Source organism: Daphnia pulicaria, chromosome 7 (assembly GCF_021234035.1).
Source record: "Daphnia pulicaria isolate SC F1-1A chromosome 7, SC_F0-13Bv2, whole genome shotgun sequence".
NCBI lineage: Eukaryota > Metazoa > Arthropoda > Branchiopoda > Diplostraca > Daphniidae > Daphnia > Daphnia pulicaria.
The window spans coordinates 16220851-16241243 of record NC_060919.1 but is presented as its reverse complement, the minus strand read 5'-3'; the positions used below and the strand labels follow the sequence as shown (position 1 = coordinate 16241243).

The following is a 20393-nucleotide window of genomic DNA, read 5'->3' as shown; positions in this document are numbered from 1 at the left end:
TCTTATAGATAGCAATTCAACCTTCCAAACACATAACATGATTTTTTAAGACTTGTCTATTAATACTCGTACCATCACTTATTTGAAAGATGTGAATGTGCTGATAATAATTGAAAGGAAATACAAATGGAATATATATACACTGGCCAAAATCCAACCAAACTGACGTTCAACTTTTGACCGTGAAAGAGTGCGCACATTTTAACGACCACGTACGCATTGGCGACGTTTGCGCAAGGCATTGCTTCATCGGGGACCAACAACAGCGCCCCCCAAAAAAGAAAAAAAATCTACACACGCGGGCTATATTAAATACGGCGCGGGGTCACATCTCAGGCGCGGTCGCTTCTTTGTACACCTCAAGAAATTAAGTATCCGAACGTCAAACCGATGTCATGACACCATCCAACTTGTGTGTTTCTCTCTCATGGCGATGGGTGCGGCTGGCATTACTTTGACCGTTGGACTAGCTCTCTGCTCCGGACTTGCATGGAAATGAAACGGAATCGGTTTGATGGCCCAATCAGTTGGGCGAATGAAAAAAGATCCGAAAAGATCGGCCTTCCCGATATTATATAGTGAAACTGTGAGTGATATGTTTTGCGGACTCGTCTAGCGATGCGTGTTTGATCGTTATTCAGCAGCGGTCGGGCCCGCAGAGAGAGGGAGAGAGAGATATAATCCTTTATGTTAATTTATGCGACCTTGCTAGACAGACAGACTGCTTTCTCACGTATATGTAGCATGAAAAAACCGAAAAATAAAAACAGAGAAATCCAAACCGGCGCACACTCGGCGTTTTCTTTTTTTTTTCCCGGAGAGTTCACGCTCGGATGTTGCCCTTTTGCCTTGGACCATAAACGGACAGCGATGAAACCTCGCTAAATGCTGATGTGTATACCCGTTTTGATATTAAATGTTACATAGCTGACCTGCCTTACACTGGATACAGAATATAATTAACGGACAAATAAATCCAGTCCAAAACGAGATGCTAATCAGCGCGATTCCGAGTTGGCTGTGAACGATTTTCATACGTCATCACAAGAGTCCGCCAACACCTGCACGAATGTAACTGACGGTGGTTTTGAACGTGGGAAAAAAATGAAGATCCACGGCGTATAACACAGGCACAGGCGATTCTTCTGATGGAAGACTTTTGGCTTCTATAAAAATGCAATGCGAATTGCGAATATACCGTTGGGTATGCGAAACAGAAGAATATGATGAATGATTACATGAATTTTGCTTTAGTCTAGTCGAGGAGACAAATCTAATATGGAATTTGCGTTCACAATAACAACGGAGAATTATTGTTATGAGATTTTTGCATATAATTTCCCCGTGATGTTTTATTACAGTTATCCAGGAATAAACGGAAAAATTCTTAAATGAGCCTATATATATGTTTTCCGAAACATTGATAATAAAGGAACACAAGGAATTTAAAGTGCTCTTCTAAATTTTTGGAATCACTTATCGCTTTTCGAATGAATTTGATAATATACCAGCACAATTCCAAAATGATATGCTAATCACGCATCAGTTCATCTCATCACGTCTAGCGAAAACATATGCGCATTTACAATCTGCTGTAATGATATTTGTGTATAAATACGAGTTATATTATATTCTTCTAAATTTCCCAGACTAATCCGTCATTATTCCGTCACTAAATAGAATCACTTTATAACGTCGTGCATAATATTAATCCTTTTCAAGTTTATTATATCGTTTCTTTTATATATTTCTTTTCCAAATAATGCATTATTATTCTTCGGTCGGTCTTATTCCGCATTCCGGCTTATCTTCTCCGCTTTCCTATTATAGCAGTTATATTAGCTCTTATATACTAACCACCAGTCTATATAGGGACTCGGAGTGTGTGCGTGAGCGGGAAGTTTGAACGTGCAAACTATATTTGATAACACTTTTGGGGTTATATTATCTGGTTACGGTAGCACATATTCGTATTAGCTTTCCAGGAGGCACTTTGAACCTTCGAAAGCCACTCAATCTGTCCAAGTCATCGTGAGCCAAGTGCTGGTCAACATATATAGACACAGCACGGAAGTCAAATCTAAATGCGAGCGAAATTGATTTTTAAAAGAAAAAAAAAACTCGGACTCAAAAGTGATGTCTGAAGTATAATACCAAATGCAATAAAGATCTGAGGAATTTTCAGGAATGTGACGTGGTTAATAAAGAATGTTGCGGGGGAATGCTAGCTGTGACGATTCGTCATCCAACCAGACAAATCGTGTTTCAAAAAATAACAAGGTCCTGAATATGTCTTGCGGACATTCATGCCGTCATGTATGAGGCCACCGGACTTCATAATAAACTGAATGTTCAATGATATTTGCACTGTACCATGTACAGAACGTGATACAGCAGATGATGACCTGACGGTTCTTACAGCATTTGTCTTTCGACCAAACCCAATGGGCTATGGGCAGCATCAGTGGAGCATTGCATATTTTTCTGGCAAGTTCTCCAGCTCAAAGGGCAAAAAGGGGAACTCCTTTGTTGATATCTTTTTTTATTTTTAATTTATTTTATTTTTTTCAAAATGCCTTGAATTGCCCGACCCCTTGACCAACCTGGTTTTATTTTTTCTATTTATTTTTCTGTGAGGAATAGAAGATTGTCAGCACTATTGGACGAAGTTCAAGTTTTTTCGCTTGCTGTCTTTGAATTTTATTAAAAATCAACATTCTGTATAAAGAGACTCTTCTATATAAGCGGACACCTGCGGTTGATTGCCCGGGAGTATCAATATTTATGTGTAGGTAATTGATCGCTCTGACTAAGATGGAGATGTGAAAATAAAATCCAAAACGGATAGCAAGTCATTGTGGATAATCGTAGTATACATTATTTGATCAGATTTGCTTGCAAAAAAGAAATAAATAAATAACGGAAACATTTATTTTGTTTTTTTTCTACTTTCTGGGAATGTTAAACTTTTTTTTTACGTATTCATTTCCTTTCGGAATAGGGAAGGGTCGCCTAGCGTGAGTCAGTGTTCGACCCGAACCACGAAACGATTTTGAAATTGTGTTCGTCAGTGGACGATTTCAATCAGATATTTTTACTTATAAGAATAAGAACCAAACTGTGGCTGAAAATTGAACAGTCTGAATTGACTACCCCCCTGTGGTAGGACGAAATCGACTTAACAACTCAACCCAATCAATTTTCTGTGAGAACTTCTTGAGCTCTATTATTAGCTATACAAAGCTCCTATATAGCTTTTAGACCAGCGTGATATCAATTGCGGCAATAGTGATGATGGATCAAATAGAATTATTCACTCTGACTCCGTCTGCCGCGAGCTGTCATTCTTTCGACTATATATCGCCGCGGGAGTTATACAATACTACGTATATTATATTAGGTAGGGCCTATATTACCCACATATGTATAGCCAATTCTTGAATAGAAAAAGACATGCGCATTTTAGTGTGAAAAATATATTTGCTTTGCACAAAGTGGTGCGAAAAGTAAACGGCAGTATCCGACCCTTTCAAAAGTCCCGTTGACTGTGAAAAAAAAATCACGCGTATCTCATGGTAATATAGCTAATATAGACGCATGCATGTATAATAATATAGTCTGTCTATAGAAGTGATGGTCCGTCTGGAGCCGATCGGATGTTCGGATGAGGTTTTCAACGTCAAAATATGAAACGTGACGTGAATATAAAATAAAGAAGAGAAAGGAAAGAAAACCAAAATTTCACGGGCAATTTTCAATAGGTCTATAGCCATAAGCTTGGCAATAATCTATACGTAATGGGAGACTATTATGAAAGTTAATGGCGTGACCGTAAACGCGATATACACGTTACGCGGCCATTCGAAAATCCTTATTTTGGCCGCACCCGGTTTACCATTTTGTAATGTCATAATAAATTCTGTATTTACGCTTGACATTTACTACACATTTTATTACGTAACTATTCATACTGCTGGCAGACAACTTAATAGCTCATTTAACTCGCTAGATTTAAATTCACTTTTTCTCAAGTAGCGTTATATATATTACGTCAGCTATTGCGATTATTTCATTTCTCGGTTCAACTCGGTACACATAATTAATTTTTTTCTTTGATTCCTGCATCCTCTTTATTTACATTTTACTGGACGTATGGCAGCAGTTTTTAATTATTTTCTCGTGATTTGTTGGAGAGAGGCGTACCACCTGGAATGCAAAATAAGTATAAAATTCCAGCAAATCCCCTTCAACTGTGTATGGTGAGTAGACAAACATAACTTGCGCACAGAAAATAGAAATGTACAGAACCAAGAATTTAAAAAAAAAAAAACAAAAAAAAAACAAAACAAAAAACAGTTTAGCCAAGGAAAAGAGGTAGAAAAAACAATTTCACTCAATTTTTTTTATTATGTGGGGCCGGGCGCGGCCGGGAGCATCCACACACACGGAATTTGAATAATAAAAATGATAAGACCCAGTTTTTTCTCACGCACACATTCTCCTTATACATTTTGTGTAATAGATTGGCAATCACACCTTAGCACAGTTTCTTCACATTTTTCTGACTGCAGCAGCAGCACTGTGTTAAACCATGTCTAGACTACTCTAGACAGCACCTGAGAGCAGTCACTGGGCTATATTACGTATTACGCGCTCAAAGTCGTTGGCCTGTGCCAAACGCACGAAAATTACACAGACATGTGAAAATAAATGTTGTATAATAAATGAGGCCATCGACCCCCCATCAGCGACCAAAAATGGGTCTCTATACCCGATTTAGACTAGAGAGATAATTACGCTCAATGCCTTTTGAGTTCGGGGAATCACGCGGGAGAATCATAATAATAATTATCCTGCGTCATCTTCGACGGGGGGCTCGTTGAGCTTGTAACAAATTGCTATTTTAATCTTATTCCAAGATCGTGGAGATGCTGGTATCATCATTATCTGCTGTGCCTAGATCCAGCTATGCATAGCATGCTCTTATATAAATCCGCCTATAGACTAATAATATCCAGTCTCAAAATCAAACGCCCAAGTTGCTATCAGAGTCCATAAATTTATTGGGAATAATTCGATTTATTACAGAGCTCGGAAGAGTTATTATAAAGCGATTGGAATTTCAGATGTGCAGTATGTTTTTTGTCGCCATCTGGAAAATGTTATCTAACCCTATACAGCAGCACCCAGCAGCATCTTTCTAAAAAGAAGCCACAATGCGGCGTTCGACGTGAACTATTCACCAAAAAAAATCCGAGATCCGAGAAGAAATGTCAAACCAATCGGAATGCCGATAGATAAGGTTCTATTTTTGAGCCACCCAAAAAATCAAATCGCTGTATAGAAGAATAAATGGACTGTGCTGGTTGCTTCTAAAAGGCTACTTCTATATAGCGATAGCGCAGCACTATGTATAACGCATTACAGTTATCCCATGCAGAAAAGCCTCGATCATCAGTCACTCTAAAAAAGGGAGGATGACATTTAGATTGAAGAGGAAAACCGTGAAATATTTCAGGCTGTTTCTTTTTTCCTGAAACCCCACTCAAAAAATAAAATAAATTATAACACACCCATACGTCTGATATTAATCGCCTGTAGTCAATTTCGGACAAGCTCCGGTGACTCGAACAAATTGCGAGAGCTTTGCGTGCTGTGTTTATCTCTAGAATATATCTTGATGAATGGGAGCATTGGGTGAAACAAATATCCCGCGGGAATTTTCCCGCTCTTGTCAATTCGTCTAACTGTCATTTGTGTAAAATGTGCGCATTTTAATGGTGACGATGCAGCACTGAGCACACATAGTGCAGATTTGGTCTAAACCTATACATATTATATAAGTTTCGGGGGGGCTATTCACATTTACAGCTTTATAGTTCTTCTGTATATAGTCAATGAGTTTATATAGCGTCTGGTATTTTCAAAAAATATAAAATAAAATTTGCATGAGACATTACGCTTGTAATGCTACACTCTAGCGCTTCCTGGAATCATTCACCCGTATGAAGTTGTCTATGCTATATAGCTATATACTCTAGTACTAATATTACTTTGCCTTTGAAGATATTTTATAATACATGTTCTTCTCCATTCTCATGTGTGGCCTGCGCCAAATAAAAGATAGATTGAAAGACCTTCTTGCGCTTGGGGTATTATATAGCGATTGTATACTATAATTTTACGTTATCTAATAAAACTGATGCTACCGGCTAGACGGTTCCTCTTTCTTTATTATTAGGGACTAACGTTGCGTATAGCAGAGGTGTGTCAATTTCAGGTCACAGCAGCGGGGAAATTTGTGTATTTCCTTTTTCGTAAATTTGCAATGCAATTGATATGCCTGCGCTAATAAAACCTCTTATACAGCCCGATTTGAATCTGCAATTTAATATACAGCTTTATTCCATATTCCAAGCGGGATGAGCTCAGAATTAAATTACGGGTATACAACTATATGCAGATTCTGATTCCAATCCGGGAACTGGTATAAACAATCAAATACCGGTTGCTGGGTGGGCATCACAGTTGCTATGCAAAGAGTATAGTCTACAATCAGCCAGATCTTTCGACAAAAATTCGGTATGATTGTTTGAATGAATTAATAGCGGCGAGCTTTGCTCTCATCCGACTGTGTCTCCCGTGCCATAACTTGATTACAAAAATACCTTTTGCCTTGCCCCCTACATTAATATTCTCTCCGACAATTATTTGTCTAGACTCTATATACTAACTTCAACCCGCCCAATGTTCTTGTGTGTGCAGGTGTATGGGCATACAAGCTAAAAGTAAATCAAAATTGACGATTTACATGCAGATTCTATCGGCAACGATGTATAATAAAAATAGCCAAACACGGAAAAAGAAATTCTAAAACTAAAAAGGGAATAAACAGTTTAGGTTCACCGGGTTCGCTGGGTACGCCAAGTTCGCTTATTAGTAGAACATAATTCACAATTTATTATTAAACGTATAAAAATTAAACACTATATTTATTTACTCGCTTCTTCTGAGCGCTATAATATGTAGGCAACGATATTTAAAATTTGAACCGCAACAAGCTATATTTGGTCTATACAGTTTACCTGCGTGTGTATATCCAACTCTATTTCACCTGTAATCATTCACTATAATAATAATATACGGTACGACTATTTTTTTTTTTTTTTTGTCTTCCTATTCTCGGTTGTGACGGCATTCGCTTTTGGGGCTCAGCGGGGGACGGTGAGTGAACCTTCAACATTTTTGTTTCCCCCTTATCCTGTTTTCCTTCAAAAATGCGCATCCTTCTGAAATAGGACATGGATAAACAGGACAGAATAGCTGAACAAAAAATCGCGATTTTACGTGTTGCATAGACATAAAAGTAAAAATGTAATTCGTGTAACATTCGGAATTTTCGATGAAATACGAGAGGCGTCTCACGCGCATCCTTTTTTCCTCCGCTCGTTAAAAATGAAATTGTCGTGTTCGGTCGCGTGTCCACAATCGCAAAATCGCAGCCAAATCGCCATTGCATTTATATTTATTGCGTTGTCCCCGCCCAATGTTAAGAGTCTGCAAATTATTTAAGAGTCTCTCCGAGCTTCTCCTTTTCTGACCAAACGTGGATGAAAATACAAACTGCAAGGTATCAGATCTTCCGCAATCGCGGAAACACTCAAATGGCATTTTATTACGCTCTTGCGGAAAGATAATTCTTAAAATCGGGAAATAACAAAATTGTAAAAGAAAAGAATCCCAATTTTGGGTCCGACGACCAGTTGCGCGCGGGAATTCAAATGTCACTTGAAAGAAAAAATGATTTCGTGTCAAATATAAGAAACGCGCACTTGAGTTTTTGCTGTATGTCGATTAGGACTTGCGTTCACTTAACGGTTAAAGGTTATGCGGCTACACGCCAGGTAGTTGGTCCGTGCTTTGAGTTTGTAAAAAAAGTTCACGCCCAAAGCTGAAAATTGTGAACAGTGCAGCGGGAGAGAGACGTTGTTGTATATGCTGACCTAACCCACTTTGCATCCCGCCTTCGGGGACTTACGAAAGCTCAGAAGAAGTAAAAAAATAACAAAAATACCTACGGGATTCTTATTGTTAAGAAAAAAAGAAAATAATAAAGGTGAACGCTTTAGTCTAGCGCTTTCTATTTGAACTCGACGTGAGTGCGCTCACATCAGTCCCCGAACTGAGCTGGGCGCCAGTAGTAGTGATGGCGTTTGCAACGTGATAAATCTGCTGGACTTGATCGAAAACATCTTGGACGAATATCTTTTATTTTCGCTGCTCAAGTGATCGCCAACAACATGAAGTTTCTGGTAAATCGACATTATTTTCCTCCCCTTGAGTACATTTATCATCAATGAATGTCTAGTTGATTACCTTTGTGTTATTTTTTCGTGTTGCAGTTTGTTGTTGGACCTTTAGTGTACTTGGTAGCGGCTTATTTGGCGTTCCCGACGGGCAACTCGACAGTTATTGACAGCCGGGCAATTCATTTGACTCGGTCCAGTCGCTCTTATTTCCCTTACCAGCAGCAACATAGGGGACACTATTACAGACAGCAATTACAATCCAGACGAGTTTACAGATATCCGAATTATTTTCACGATGATGGATATCCATCGCTTCACTCTTGGCCGCCACCAGTCCGGTCTCATTACGAAATGTGGGACCATCCATCGCGGGTCATCGTCAATTACGGTAGGAGTTCCAACATGGCTGCGCAATGTGTGGATACACCAAAGTTATTAAATTTTGGCTGGGCCTAATTTGTTCTCAGTTGATTAGGCCATCGCCGTCCCGTTTCCAGCCGTGAACAATCCAAAAGTAAAGGAGAATGGTCGAGGATACTGTCGTCCATGGGTCAAACGGGTCTGGTGGCTTTAAAGAAGAGCAGCGTCGCCGGATTGCGCATTAATTATCCGCTAATAGGACACGACGACGATAGCAAATTGGAGCGCCAAGATTTGAATTCGTTCAATGCTGGCGGAGTAGCCGAAGCCAGGAGGCCCGTCTGGCCGGTGGCTAATAACCAAACTAAAAGAAGAAGAAAGCCCAATCCGAAAAATCGCAAACCTTCCGGTATCGTTCGGGATGAAGACGATGAGGAGGATCATCATCAGCAGCATTATTATCACAAAAAGAAACAATCCAGTGGCTCTGGGTTGCCGTGGTTCTTCAACTTAATGGGGCCACCAGGTAAAAGTCAAAATTAATTTTCATTGACGGTTGCTGTAAAAGCGCATCAATTGAATATTAATTATAGGGCCACCAGGGAAAGACGGACGAGATGGAATGTCCGGCACGCTAGGACCTCCTGGCGTGCAAGGGCCTCAAGGATTGCAAGGGGTTCAGGGTTCTTCCGGCGTTCAGGGCGTTCAGGGTCCGCCAGGAGTGCAAGGATCACAAGGCCCGCCGGGTGTTCCCGGCGTTTCAGGTATTCGCGACTCTGTTAGTTTGTTCCAGTCAATTTTTTAATTTTAAAATTTGGATAAAAGGGAGAGACGGAACTGATGGAAAAGACGGGCGAGATGGAGTTGAAGGCAAGGATGGCAAAGATGGACAAGACGGAGCTCCCGGCCTGACAGGTAATATCATTTATAATTTTAATCAGAATTCCATCACAGCTGTTAAAATTTAAACAAAAATTACGAAACAGGATTGTCTGGAACAAATGGGCAGGATGGAAAAGATGGGCGAGACGGGCAAGATGGAGCTCAAGGTCCACCGGGACAGTCGGGCGAAAACGGCAAGGACGGCCAGGATGGCAGAGATGGCCAAAACGGAAAAGATGGACAGGACGGAGCTCCGGGACCGCCAGGTAAAGGATATTAATTGATGTTCATTCACTAGCAGACAACTTAAATAATCGGAAATTTGATTTAGGGCCACCGGGGCAAGACGGAAAGGACGGCAGTGACGGCACAGCCGGCCAATTTGGTCAAGATGGTACGGATGGACAAGAAGGCCAAGATGGACAAACAGGAGCTCAAGGTATAGATTAATAAGATGACAGTAAATAATATTGGTCTACATATAAGATTTTGATGTCAAGGTCCTGTTGGGCCAAGTGGCACGTCCGGTAAAGACGGAACGGACGGAAAAGGTAAATCTAAATACTCTTTTATGATATGGTAGTCAATTTTTTAAATTTTACTTAAACCATTAAAAAAATTAAAGGCGGAGATCCGGGACTTCACGGCCTACATGGAACGGCCGGCGATAACGGAGATCCAGGCACTCCTGGACTTCCTGGCGAATCTGGCGAGCCCGGAATTCCAGGAGCGGTTGGTCCGGAAGGAACTCCTGGCACTGGAGGAACGCCAGGCACAGGAGGTACCCCTGGCAGTCCAGGATCACCGGGATCGCCCGGTAGTCCAGGTAAGCTCAATAATTATTAGTCGAGCTGAAATTTCGTCACATTTTGTCAATGTTGAATACCAATTTGAATTTCAGGTTTGCCGGGTGAGAATGGAATACCGGGAGAGGCCGGACCGGCAGGTCAAAATGGAGTTCCCGGAAGTCCAGGAGTGCCCGGAGTGCCTGGAGGTTAAATTTAGTCCGCACCATTGGTTTCTAATTGCTATAATAGATTATCATATTGTTAATTTATATTTGGTCTCCAAAAGGGATACCAAAAACTTGTACCAGTTATTATTAGAAATTGATCAAAAAATACATTTGGCAACATGGAGATGCAGAGTTTATTCTTTGATGCGCTCATTTTCTTTTGAAAAAATAATAAAAATTTAAAAATACAGAGAGACCGATGATTTCTGAATGGTTGATCAAGTTGCCAACATCATTATTACAAGTTGTACAATTAATACACGGAAAATTAGACAACAAATAATTACATAACGTCTAGTTCTTCAAACTTGCTAGTCCGTCCTGGAAGCCGAGTTCTTTTATCAGCTGTTCGGCGTCGTAGAGAACGTCAAAGACTTTCCGAGTCAGGAACGAGTTACCGCGGAGAGCGATCCTGTTGAGCCGCTGGATGCACCGCCAGGTGGCTGCGAAATGTTCCAGAACGACCTTGCCGTTTGCGGCCAGATCCTTTTCCAGCACTTTGATGAGATCCCGACCCTTGGACTTGATGTCCTTCCACTTGATTTCGGCTTCGTTCCTTTGGATTTTGCCGAGATCCGGCGAGACCTTGGTCACCTTCTCGACCGACACCCAGCGGTAGGGCTGGTTCGAGTGCATAATCAAATTGCACTGATCCGGGCAGACGGAGCAGTAGCCGGTGACGGTCGACTCGTAAAGATCCTCCGAATTCAAATGTCCGTCCTCGACCGGTTCCTCCTTGAAGAACGCGTCGTGACAGGTGACGTAGCAGCGGTTGCAGTTGTAGACCCACTCTCCGGCCGGAAGCTCGACCTTCTTCTTCATTTCCACCACGAAACACTCGTCTTCCTCTTCGTCCGTCGACTGGATCTGCGAGTCGCAAAAGACGATCATCTGCTTCGCCTTGTCCACCTCCTTCATCTTGCCGTGGCCGATTTTGACCAGCGACTCCAGTCCGTCCGTCACCGCTTCCATCTGCTTCCGCTCTTGCAGCACCTGTTTGGTCAGCGACAGCGATTTGGGATTGGTATTGTCGGCCAGGGCCGTGCAGAAGCGCTGGATCACCTCCAGCCATGAGCAGGTGTCACCCAGGTGGTTAAACGGCTGCCAGTTGTAGATGCTTCCGGCCATGTCCTTGCCGAAAATGGACATGAATGATTGGTCGACGACGGCTTCTGTGACAACATTACAAATCATGTCCAGCTGCTGGATGCCTCCGTCCTTCTCCATCGCGCCCAGCAACATTTTCGCAACATTCTGGTCCCTGAAATATTGCGAGTCGTTGGTGACGGTGTCGTAACTTGGCGCGGCGACGATAGTGATGGAATACGATACGCGGAAGCTAAAGGTGTGGTGGATGTCGTAGACCTTGACGCCGTTCGTTTCTTCTTCGTCGATGAGCTGGAAACGGAAACTGTCGTCCTGCTCGACACCAAAGATAAAGTTGACGATCCCGTTGATGAATTTCGACCGATTCGATCCGTCGGCGCCCAGCACCAGGACCGTCCGGTGCTCTGCCAGCTCATCGGCAAGGCCGAAAGAGAACCGCTCGAAAGTGGAATCAGACTCGGTCGATCTGATGAGTGGGATGGCGTACACATCCATCTCGTTCTGGTTGCCAATCTTCTTGCATCTTTTGATTAGCCTCTCGGCGAAACAAAGTTTTCTCGTCGACTCCAAAAGTGTTTCCGTAATTTCAATTTCATCTTGTTCAGTTTGATCTTCAATCACTGGTCGACGACGTGAAAGAGGACCCCACGGTCTACCGTTTTTGAACGAACCTCCTAATTGAAAGAAATATTTAATGTTTAAGCGAAAATCGTGTGATGTGTCATCCAAAACGTACCAGAAGTTCTTTTAATAGCGGCGGTTTCAGATGGAGCAGTTGAATTTGAAGAACGGCTGATAATTTCAGGCATTGCAGTTTCAGGCTTACTTGCTGGAATAGATTCGTCATTTTGATCAGAATCTATCGAAAATTTCAAAAATATTTAGAAACTACTCTCAGGAGAATCTTTGAGGATCGCTTTGATGAAAATCAACTTACCAGTTATTTGTTCGACTGTCGAAGAATTGTTTTCGTTAACAGACCCATCGTGATCCCTCATAGCAGTGTCGGCGGTTTCATCCGCGATTGGGCAAGGGACCGGAGCTTGCTGTGAAGCTGCCCGATTTCCTGGCCTATTTGATTTGGCGATTGGATTCAAGTACTTTTGCTTGTGTCGTCGGTTGGCGAACCAGACGCGCACCACTTTCGCTTTCAAACGGAGAGAACGGGCCAGCGAGACGATCGCCTTGAGCGAAGGCTTGGGGTCTTGGTCAAAGTGTTTCTCCAGCGCATCCTTGAGCGATCCTTCGATCAACGTCCTCTTCCTGGACGTCTTGAACTGACGGGGCTGACAGCTGGTGAAACGAACGTCAGACGGTACAGTCGAATCCTCCTGCTCCGGCGATTCGACAGAGTATTCCATTTCAGGCAGCTCATTGTTTGTCTCCTCACTTATTGAATTGGTTTCGGCAGTTGCTTGTCCAGATGTTTGATCTTCTATTGGAATTTTTGTTAAAATAATTGTAATATTACGTCACAGTTGTGAGAAGGATCGTTTCCACGTACCAACTAAAGAAATTTCATTTTCAACGTTGTCTAATGAAGGACGTTCCAAAGGATCCACACCAATACCGCTCAAATCTGCTAAACATTCAAAAGATAATTAGAATTATTTCAATGACGAAGCTGAGATTGTGAATGACTAACCTGCCGAGTTATTTCCATTGACAAATTGAGACGTCTCTGCTGTTTCATCCGCAATGTCGCCGCTCCTCAAAACTCGTGAAGCTGACAGTCGAGTTTGTCTCATGGGCGTCATTAAAGTGGTAAACTTCTTCATTCGTTTTTCCTTGCAGCGTCGGTTGCCGAACCAGGTGCGCACTACTTCCGCTTTCATCCGCAGAGAATCGGCCAACCAAGCGATGGTCGCCAGTGACGGCTTGGGTTCCATTGCAAAGTGTTTCTCCAGAGCATCCTTTGGCGATCCTTCCAGCACCGCCCTTTTGTTGGGAGTGCCAGACGAAACAGTCGAGTCCTGGACGCTCGGCCGAAGCGAGTCCTGGACACTCGGCCGAAGCGAGTCCTGGACACTCGGAGACAATTCAGCTGCAAGTAAAAGAAATTGAGTACAATGTTCATATTTAGTGATTTTGGTGATGATAAGGACCTGTTGATTGAACTGGCGACAAGTTGGCGGAATCGAGAGGATCCACAATCTCGGCCGGAATCGGTGAGACCGATGTAGTATTTGATGGTGTGAGCGGTTTCATGTATCTCTCCCTGTATCGCCGATTGCAGAACCAAATGCGGACGATTTTCTTTTTAATTCGTAAACACGCCGCCAGTTTGGCGATGGTTTCCAGCGACGGCCTCTGTTCCATCTGGAAATGCTTCTCCAGCGTGCTCTTGACCGACCCTTGGATCAAAGTTCGCGTCCTACGCTTCTCATCCGCAATCTTGATGATGCACATATTTTCCATCTCGAATCGGAATGTCCGGAATCTGTGATCACACAACAATAAAAAAAAAAACGTTTTTTATCCACAATCTAGAAAATTCACTTTTCGTTTTTCAATTCAAGCAAGTTGCAAAGTTCAAGTTGCAAGTTGCAACTTACTGTGTTAGTTATAGTAGAACAAGCCAGTTAAAAATGATCCGAGTGCAGTGGGGGCGTAGGGCTGAGAGTTTGAAAGCTGCCACGCCCAAACTATGCTGCTAATGAGGACACTAAACAATGCAATTATTTTAGAAAACAAAGGCCTTCAAAGTATAAGATTACTTAACTTAAAAAAAAATTACAGTGTAGAGAAGAAAAGCTATTCTCTACTAAACACAAAATCGGCAACTGTCAAAAATGACGGACGTCTTGCAGCATCCACAAAGAATTTTCTTTTGTCTTTGCTGTCATCGTGTTGTATGATGGATCGCTTATTTATTGCAACACGCTTTGTTTTATCTAACACACATGGCCACTACGGTAATTAAGGAAACTAGGATTTTCACTTACTAGATAGAACAATGATGAAATCACAAATTTTTCCGTTATCTACAGGCACCAAAACTGGAAATCCATCCAAAGTGAGTAGTTAACGAATCCTGAGACATGTAGCGACGCAGTTGAACGTTGGACGTCTGCACTACGACTGAAATCGGACACACTTTCAACTGCCGGGAAGCGAGGTAGACTAGGGGTCGTACCCCCCTAGAAAAAAGGAATGCTTTGGGTTTCTTTACGGTAGCTATGGGACTGTCGGCTCGTCGACCCCGTATGGGGCTTATAAAATGTCTATACTACAGGCTGAACCAATAAGAAACGAAATCTCATAGAAGGGAAAATAAAAGACAAAATTCAGTTAACCCAAAATGGCCCAAAAGTTTGCGAAAACTAATGAAATAAAGGAGTTGTCAAAAAGATTTTCAAAAAATGACAAATGTTTGCCCGTCTGAATGGCGTCCTTCAAATTTTGAAAATTGAAAATTGAAACTCGGTTTTTTAATGGCGAAGGTTCAATAAGAGTATGGGGTCTGACCTTCTCCAGGAGATTGTAACTCGATAGCAGCTGCTCAGCCTTTCAGAATTGTTTCCATCCTGTTTTGTTTTGTGTTTTTTCAGGTGGGGGCCAGTTGGGGGTCGGAACAGCCTGTGAAAGAAAAACAAGCGGGGGGTTGGACAGAATTCAGTAGGGGGAACTTTCATCCCCCCAATTCAGTTAACAATAAAGTGATAAAAAAAGGAAAGATGGTTGGACCCTACCCTAGGGATCTATAAATTGCATTTCACTTGAATGAAACCGAATTTGTTTCGCTGTTTCAGGTACGTACCGCTTCTGCCTGGACGCGTCTATATAGTGGGCTGGAAGACCTGGAAGGAAATGGAGAACACGTGTTCAGCGAATTCCGTCCATCCATTGAAATCAGTTCAAGCGAACCGCTACAAGATCGCCGCACTAACACGCAGCCCCTAACAAAATCACCTCAAGGCACGGAAGAACAGGTCCGGTTCAAGAATTCAAGCTATGGTAATGAGAGCGTGGCTATTCAAAAAGGTAGAAACAATTAAGAGTAAAGAAGAAAATAATTTCTTTAGTTTGTCCCATTTAATTGGTCTGGAGAGACGGACAAGTTTTCCTACAAGTTGCAACTTACTGTGTTAGTTTAGTAGAACAAGCCAGTCGAAAATGATCCGTGTGCAGTGGGGGCGTAGGGCTGGAAGTTTGAAAGGTGATAAGCTGTCTTAAAAGCCACGCCCATACTATGCTGCTTAATGAGGACGAGGGATTTTACTAATTACAGGTAAAAATCTATTTGCAATTGCGAGGCTTTAGCTAAAATGATGTGGCCAGAGAAGAAAATGATTGAATGGGTATTGATGGAAGCAGGTGCGCAAGATTTTGTCGACTGATCTCAGAGCCTGTTTCTTGAAAGGATGACAGATTAAGATTAGGTACAGGCGTTAAACTGAGGATTCAAGGAAAATTACCCAAGTATTAATGAGTTAAACTTAGATAAAAAATTGAGAAAAATAATTGGGACAAAATTACCTTTAATCCGCACCGGATACAAATTAAGAATAGTTAAAAAAAAAAAAAGATTGCGTTACCCCGCCGAGGGCAGAGTTGGGCGAATTCGTATTTAATTTAACGAAATCATCCGTTTAATATCCACATTTTTACAACCGGGTGAGATATTAAGAACAACTGTCAAGAAATAATCAGTTCTGGAATGAGCGGCAGCATTGGATCGTCGATCCCCGTGATGCGAGCGAGCTTTAAAACGTGAATCGTTTCGGTTGAGACTGTGATCAGCGGTGTCCAGGCGGCAAACGGGTAGTTATCGATGGCGTCACTCGCTTTTTGACTCAACTTGACTGGTTTGTAGTACTTGGTGATGACATTTCCATTTAAAAATGTTCGAAACTTGATTTCGCATTTGCCCGGAACGGTATCGATTCGCGTTGGCTGAAGCTCCTGGTACACATCGTTCCACAGAACAGAGTTGCCAACAAGTCTAGGCCGCTTGATCAGCTGAAGCCAGTAGACATGATTACCAAATTTATCTTGAAAGGCAGTGGATTCGTTTGGCGATAATTTCAACCTGTCAATAGAAAGGAAACAAATTTTGATTTTAGTTTCATTTAGACCACCTCGAAATAATTGAAATTCAAAAAGTTAAAATTATCACGTACTCTTTCAGAGGGAGCGCAGAAGGTTTTATTAGATGAGGGTTCAACTGTGCACCATCTTTTATACTTCTGCCTTCTACTGTTTTTGAAAGTTCTTTCGTAGTTATCTAATAATTAAAAATGTATTACACCGTGAAACTTTACGTAGGAATTTAATTCAGTCATGGAACAACTTACAGCTTGTTTTGTAATGGCTTGCGAGGACCTAGACGAATGGCGAAAAAGTGCTGTCGGTGTATTCACTGGTGGGTCTGGTTCATCTATACCATCTTGGAAAACTGGATCTACCTATGAGCCAAAGTGGAAAATTAATGCTGATATTCATAAAGAAGGCGGCGCGACGACTTAAGCGATTATTTACCGTTATTGCACGAGGAAAATGCAAATAGTCAATATCAACACTCGAAGGTGAATCTGTCTGTTTGGCTTCTTGACAGGACTGCAAAGGCTACATAAAATTTTGATCTTAATGTTTAACATTGGACTATGTATCTACTATAAAGTCACTTATAAAATTTCTTACATTTTCGTTTTCTGGTGTCGACAAGGATCGACTTAACCTCGAAACACCACTACTATCTTTGTTGGCTATTGTCCCGGTGGATTTTTCCTGTCAATCACACAATTGAATTTACTGACATCTTGATCGATAAAAAACGAACACTATTCATACTTTCGACGAAGAAGAAGAAGAGTACATTCGGCGTACAAGATTCGATGAGATCGATAGGTTTTCTGAAGCGGAGTCGCTTTGATCTACAGCCTCCTGTTGACTAGGAAAAGAAGGTACACTTCCACCTCTCGCCGAAGATGGCTGAACATCAAGGGTCATCTGAAGATACTGAGACAGCACTTGTTAATCGCAAACCAGCGCATAAATTTTAAAAAATAGGACAACGAAGAGCGGGATGATTGTGAAACTTACATCCGTGACATCAACAAAAGGTAAAGGCGAATTTTCGATAACGGAGTGGTTTTTATCTCTGGTTGTTTCAACCTGCAATATCAAAGAGTACATAATAATAACCTGAAACAGATTCTTTTAAGAGCGTCGACAACTTACCAGTGAATTAGCGGAAGATGTCGAATCTTCCGTTATACTTAAAGACTTATGGGGAGTTTCCTAAAGTAAAAAAAAAAAATACTTGAATTAATAAATCTCTTATGATAGACGGTTAGAATACCAAACATATGCATAATTAACGTCTTTAGTATATAGTTGAACGACACGTACCCCGACTGTTTTGTCTCGAAGCGGATTTTCTTGCTGGTTGAGCATTTGTCTGAGTTGAAACCGTGCAGATTCGCTCTGTTTGTCTGTGAGATCTTCTTTCAAAGAACGCTGCCGCTTGGACTTTTCATTGAACAGATGCAGTTTGGATTTGTGTTTGAACTGAAAAAAAATAAAATAAAAAATGAATCAAACTTTTTTAACCTTGTCCATAAAACTTCAAATGAGCTGTAGATTAAAGACTAAAGAGAGAGCATCAACCTTGACGTGCCTGCGGAGATTGAACCGTGAACTGTTGGCACAAGAAATATATTTTTCTGTGCCATTGGAGTTGTACATTGGTAAACATCCAAGCAAACATTTAAATAGAGACATTTCTGTTCCTTTTCCAGGGCCAATGTACTGAAACATTGTTCTTGGAACTTTAATAGGTTTCTTGAATCCGATGGATTTGGTAGAGTGATCTTTGTCTTTGCTATACAGTATCAACATTAAAGAATTATTTAGCAGTTAAAATTAAGTCGGTACTCGGTAGCTATATGTTTGCATACTTACAGTGGATTGGTGGTGGTATCATTAGATCCCAAACCACCAAATTCTGTTTGGCAGGACACAGTTTTACTAGGAATGTCATCATTCTTTTGACAATTCTGTTTCAGATTCTGAGATGATGATTTACTCCTCTTTTTTGTTGGTTCTCCATGCAAATTTTTGGTTTCATTATCAAACTGCTTCAGTTTAGCTTCGTGCTTTGACTAAAAGGCAACAAATTGTTTGAATTATTTGTTTTATTAAAAATTGAAACTCTAAGATGTATAATAAAATACATTTTGTTATCTATTTATATATCTACCTTCACATGCCTGCGAATATTGAATCTAGAGTTGTTCGAGCAAGATATGTACTTCGGAGAACCGTTGGTATTGTATGTAGGTAAACAGCCCATTAAGCATTTGAAGTGGGACATGTCGGTTCCTGTGACAGGTCCAATATATTCAAACATTGTGCTGGGAACTACAACTGGTTTTTTATTACTGACAGTGTCCCCCAAGGTATCATCTTCACTAGAGAAATATGGTTACAATTAGATAAAGTCCCTGTCTACTGCAAATTGCCATAAAGATATAACTTACAGTGGGATGGATGTATCACTACTGGTACTTTTAGGCCTTCCATCATCATCCAATCCTGATTGGTGTTCATTGGCAGTTGCATATCCATGTAAATTTGCTGTTTCATTATCAAACTGATTCAGCTTAGCCTTGTGTTTTAACTAAAAGGTAACAAGTTTTTTTTTAAATTAGTTTATATTGAAATTGAAACTCTTAACATGTTTACAATAGCATCTACCTTCACATGCCTACGAATATTGAATCTTGAGCTGTTCGAGCAAGAGATGTACTTCAGAGAACCGTTGGTATTGTATGTAGGTAAACAGCCCAGTAAGCATTTGAAGTGAGACATGTCTTTTCCTGGGACAGGTCCAATGTATTCAAACATTGTGCTGGGAACTAAAACTAGTTTTTTATTACTGACAGTGTCAGCCAAGGTATCATCTTCACTAGAAAAATATGGTTACAATTAATTGAAGTCCCTGTCTACTGCAAATTGCTATAAAGATGTAACTTACAGTGGGATGGATGTATCACTACTGGTACTTTTAGGCCTTCCATCATCATCCAATTCTGATTGGAGTTCATTGGCATCAGTTGCAGTTGCAATGCAAATCCCATCCATTGTCCTTTTAACACTAAAATATACTTATGTTGGATTGATTCACCATATTATTATTTTAATTGTTTACCCTTTTTCTCTAGCTATCGTCAAAAATTGAAACCATTTAGGCCTTGGCAGTTTGTTTACACTTTTCAAATGCCGTCTTGATCTGGTGAGGAAAACGGATAAAATTCAATGTATGTCTGCTAGCTACTAATCGTTACGAACTTACGATTACGAAACAATCAAACAGATTTGACATAAGGACAACGTTGTAATCATATAATCTAGTAATTACTTGAATTGAATAAAATCTGTCAATCTGTGGTAATGTTAGTTTTAAAATTAATAAATGACAGTATGACAATAATAAAAATAAATAAATCAGAACCCTAGCGGTAGCGGTTAGGACTGCCATAGGGCCAATCTGCTTTGAATGTTGTGAAACTGTTGATAATTAAAAAATAAATTTGGGTTTGGGAATGGTTCATTGGTATGGAATATGATGCTGGGGAGTCCCATTTTAGAGGAAGATATTTACAGATTGAGCAACTTTGTCTGGGACAGGATTCAATTAGAAACTTGTTAGAAAAATTTAGGAAGGATTCCATTATAACTTAAAAGGAACTAATTGACTGGCAAATCCAATTCTA

The 20393-nt window shown here is 40.9% G+C and overlaps 3 protein-coding genes across 17 annotated transcripts; 1 reads left to right on the top strand and 2 right to left on the bottom strand.

The window, feature by feature from the left end:
- The first annotated feature begins 8033 nt into the window (after positions 1-8033).
- On the top strand, positions 8034-10698 carry LOC124350995 (collagen alpha-1(III) chain-like). Of its 2 annotated transcripts, XM_046801739.1 has the most exons (10): positions 8034-8312; positions 8403-8697; positions 8785-9195; positions 9263-9433; positions 9495-9584; positions 9656-9817; positions 9883-9990; positions 10052-10102; positions 10177-10377; positions 10453-10698. In XM_046801739.1, exons 1-10 carry the CDS (start codon positions 8301-8303, stop codon positions 10548-10550), a joined length of 1599 nt encoding a protein of 532 aa, XP_046657695.1. In that variant the 5' UTR covers positions 8034-8300; the 3' UTR covers positions 10551-10698. The 2 variants fall into 2 exon arrangements, with proteins under 2 accessions (XP_046657695.1, XP_046657696.1); XM_046801740.1 differs by lacking the exon at positions 8034-8312 and having other exon boundaries at positions 8581-8697; positions 8777-9195.
- On the bottom strand, positions 10687-16291 carry LOC124350990. 12 transcript variants are annotated; one of them, XM_046801728.1, is made up of 12 exons: positions 16212-16291; positions 15758-16022; positions 15434-15645; positions 15142-15252; positions 14619-14813; positions 14229-14338; positions 13779-14113; positions 13319-13717; positions 13178-13255; positions 12611-13108; positions 12410-12532; positions 10687-12347 (listed from the first exon to the last, which is right to left on the bottom strand). In XM_046801728.1, the coding sequence occupies exons 7-12, from the start codon at positions 14089-14091 to the stop codon at positions 10861-10863; spliced, it is 2898 nt and encodes a 965-aa protein (XP_046657684.1). In that variant the 5' UTR covers positions 14092-14113; positions 14229-14338; positions 14619-14813; positions 15142-15252; positions 15434-15645; positions 15758-16022; positions 16212-16291; the 3' UTR covers positions 10687-10860. The 12 variants fall into 12 exon arrangements, with proteins under 12 accessions (XP_046657684.1, XP_046657681.1, XP_046657685.1 ...); XM_046801725.1 differs by having other exon boundaries at positions 16153-16248; XM_046801729.1 differs by lacking the exon at positions 16212-16291 and having other exon boundaries at positions 15366-15473; positions 15586-15645; positions 15758-16159.
- LOC124350992 lies at positions 16253-19986 on the bottom strand. 3 transcript variants are annotated; one of them, XM_046801736.1, is made up of 16 exons: positions 19829-19986; positions 19655-19774; positions 19375-19585; positions 19158-19297; positions 18878-19088; positions 18580-18779; positions 18286-18499; positions 18028-18186; positions 17857-17916; positions 17719-17790; positions 17467-17634; positions 17317-17403; positions 17155-17241; positions 16971-17081; positions 16797-16900; positions 16253-16705 (listed from the first exon to the last, which is right to left on the bottom strand). In XM_046801736.1, the coding sequence occupies exons 2-16, from the start codon at positions 19759-19761 to the stop codon at positions 16312-16314; spliced, it is 2325 nt and encodes a 774-aa protein (XP_046657692.1). In that variant the 5' UTR covers positions 19762-19774; positions 19829-19986; the 3' UTR covers positions 16253-16311. The 3 variants fall into 3 exon arrangements, with proteins under 3 accessions (XP_046657692.1, XP_046657693.1, XP_046657694.1); XM_046801737.1 differs by having other exon boundaries at positions 19655-19765; positions 19829-19960; XM_046801738.1 differs by lacking the exons at positions 19158-19297; positions 19375-19585.
- Positions 19987-20393: the final 407 nt, after the last annotated feature.